Source organism: Etheostoma spectabile, chromosome 22, assembly GCF_008692095.1.
Source record: "Etheostoma spectabile isolate EspeVRDwgs_2016 chromosome 22, UIUC_Espe_1.0, whole genome shotgun sequence".
Classification (NCBI taxonomy): Eukaryota; Metazoa; Chordata; class Actinopteri; order Perciformes; family Percidae; genus Etheostoma; species Etheostoma spectabile.
The window spans coordinates 16,571,512-16,574,785 of NC_045754.1; the positions used below are offsets into that span (position 1 = coordinate 16,571,512).

Consider the following 3,274-nt stretch of genomic DNA (forward strand, 5'->3'; position numbering starts at 1 on the left):
AAAAAACAACATAGATGTTTTTCTCATTGTGCTTTAGAACATAGAGATATTTTATTTCTATCAATCACAGCTCTCTTTTTCCAACAAGAAATCAGATCTCTGCAGGGTAAATTGAAACAGCTAGCTCCACTATGTGTCAAATCTGAGTTTTGTGTTGCACAACTAAAGCAATATTTGAACATGCACGTTAAACACATGTTTTATTGCAACAAATTCCATCCCGAGGCTATTTTGCAGCGGCTCTGTCAAGCGCTTAGTGCCATGACGATTGTGATTGGTTTAAACAAATGCCAGTAAACCAGAGCACCTTTTTCTCCCATCCCATAATGCTTTGGGGACTAGCCAGATTAATCTTTCCTTGACTGTGAAGGCGTCCTACCTGCTGCTGACGTACTCCTCCTCGTCGTCATCTTTCAGCAGTGGTTCTGGAGCTGCAGCGGCAGGAGCCTGTGCGTGCTTCTGCACTATCCTCATACCTCCGGCCTTTACTGTAACACACACACACACACACACACACACACATTACCAGATGACCTGTGACAATTTGTTCAAGAGTTCATAAATGATCAATGTATAAACAGTTAATTAAAATAGTGAGGAACGTCCCTAACAGTTACTTTGTCAGTACTCTTTTTGGGACTTCTACTTTAGTTAACTAGAATTTCACACCTCTATAATGTTTGATTTGGCCATAATCATTTTAAAGTAGCACAGTAGGTTAACATAGTGAGTTAGAAGTCTGTCCCTCAACTGAAAGACCAAGGGTAAAACAGCTGTGGTGACAAGCAGCCGACCCGCCGATGTGTCTTTGAGCAAGTCCCTAATTGCTGCAGGACAGCTGTTCTGATGCTGACATCTGGCCTCACTGCAGAGGCTCTGGTTATAGAAATACCATTAAGGATCTGCAGTGGTCTTACATTTGAGTTAACCCAACTGCCTGTTTGTTACAGACTGAGCTATACATGCAGTGTGCCTCACACTAACCAAAGGTTGGGTGCGAGGGGCAATTCTTATCTTTCAGTGCTATCAGTCCTGCAGGCCACGCTGCCCTTGTCCACGCTGCCCTTGTCCACGTACACCTTAACTGCTTTTCCACAGTCTGCATCAACAAGACTGAGCCTATGACCTCCACGTCATCACCTCCCAGCAGCAATAACCGGACAGCAGTTCCCATTAGACTGCGATGATCAAAAATCACTACAATATCACCAGGTTCAATATGCTGTATGATATCAAGCCAATCAGGAAGTAAGGAAATGTGCGAATTGAGAAACATGGTCGATTACCCTGCATGCATTTTGAACGTTAAAAAACGTTGTCAGCAGCTGGTATTTGCAACTGTAGTGATTGCATAAGTATTAATCATCATCATGTGATTTTTGGTGTGGCACAGTGCAAAAAAAAACCCAGGCCTTAAGGTTTAATGAAAGCTTTCAAAGACAACACAGCGGCAGCACAAAGAGGTTTACCTGCAGGGAGATGTCCTCCTTTGGTTTCGACTTTCTCCTTCGGCGGCGAAGACATGTCTGCTGTACCGGGACTCTGCAAGGACAAGGCACCACTGCGTCTGACACACTAATTCCTGCTTTATTCTGCCTCAAATTGGCGACTACACTTCAGTGTGGATCGTCAACGTGGCTTTTTCCTGAGCATTGTTTGGAAACGATGCGTGGTGACGTCATGCGGAAACCGTAAGGAGCGCGCTGACGTCGGCCGTAGCCAAACAGTGGTCAGAGCAAGCGAACACTTTTATTCACTTCAGAATTAAATTTCGGATTTTTTTTTTTGTCTATCCAAATTTAGATTTTTTCAACGAAATGTGATCATATAGACTACATTCCATTTCACCTTTTCTTTGTAGCTTGTTGTATTTTCTGTGTTTTGTATTGTTTTGTTTTTTTTACCTTCCTGTTTCTCTTTGTGTATTGAAGTGCCTTTCTTTTTGAGTTTTATCATTAAGTAAGGTTGGAATTTTCATTGGATGGAAATTAATATATTTTTAATATATTTTGTACATATGATTCCAAATTGTTCAAACATTGTAAACATTATTTGTAAAAGCATGCAAATAAAATATAAAACAAGCAAGCACACATCCATGGTAGCCATTGAGTAACATGCAATCTGAATATGTTTCAAGCTTGTAATACACCCATGGTTTCAAGCAGGTTTCAAAAAAGAAATGGAGCTATGTATTGAAACAATAACTTTCGCACAAATCAAAAAGCTAGCCTATTAAAACTGTGACTGTGCTCCCAATTTAATGTTTTCACTTACACTACTGTCTATTTGCTTGCATATTTTGTGTTACTTCATTCATTGGCCTGTGTATATAATTTACTGTATATGTTTGCATCTAACTAGTTATATACATCATTGCAATTTTTTATGATCACTGTGACAATTTTTTCATTACTTTTAACGACTTTCCTTAACTCTTAACACAGTTAGCACAACATGTGTCTGTGTGGGCCATACAATTAACACAGTTGTTGTTGCTTTGACATAAACTGCATTCAGTTAACACAAATTTAAAATGCTTCTTTTACACACAAGCTCAACCAAGACCAAAACAATGGATTTTTACGGACACATTTTCAAATGCTTTCACAATGTATGTCAGAACAGATAACGTCCTGTTCTAAACCCAACTTATAGGCTACAGTTCATGTGAACAGCTGTTCATATTGTAAATTGAAATAAATATATCCCCTGCATTTTACAGTATTCCATTGTTACTGTAAGTGAGAGAAACATCTAATTGAAGTTATGTAAATTGATCAATCATAGCTGATTCTCATCTGGGAAACACACTCAGGTGTTGAGGTTCTTTCAATCACATAACCATCTGTTTTTAAAGTATTCTTCATATGTTACAGTAAGTCAGTGTTGTACTTTGAAAGCCTTTTTCAGAAAGTGCTTTGTGACAGAAAATGACAGAATTAAAGATCCAATTGAGGTCATAAGCTAATGACTTAAATATTTTGTAAAAAGGGGGAATAAATACTGTCGTCCTTCAATTAATAAATTATTTAAATAAGAGCAAATTACAGAAGTTGACTGACACAATTAAAAAAGAGCCTAGTAGCTGTCCACCTACACAGCCTCTAAGACTGAAGCATTTATCTTCTATTGTAGCGCACAGTTTCCCTCTCTCACCTTTAAGCCCACTGTCATGCCCGAGCAGCAGCAGCAGAAGCATCACCAGGATGAGCAACAAAAGGCAAAAGAGAGAAAAAGAAACCTGGTGTGTGTGTGTGTGTGTGTGTGTGTG

At 39.1% G+C, this 3,274-nt stretch overlaps 1 protein-coding gene across 1 annotated transcript in view; it reads right to left on the reverse strand.

Annotated features, from left to right (window-relative positions):
• The window catches only part of dap (death-associated protein), a 15,246-nt gene extending 13,537 nt beyond the window's left edge, over positions 1-1,709 (reverse strand). Inside the window, exons 1-2 of the mRNA XM_032503764.1 lie at positions 1,470-1,709; positions 380-488 (exon numbers count right to left, since the gene is read on the reverse strand). Coding sequence (XP_032359655.1) covers positions 380-488; positions 1,470-1,524 — 164 coding nt within the window. The 5' untranslated portion in view covers positions 1,525-1,709. The remainder of the gene's footprint in view (positions 1-379; positions 489-1,469) is intronic.
• Between the last annotated feature and the right edge of the window lie 1,565 nt (positions 1,710-3,274).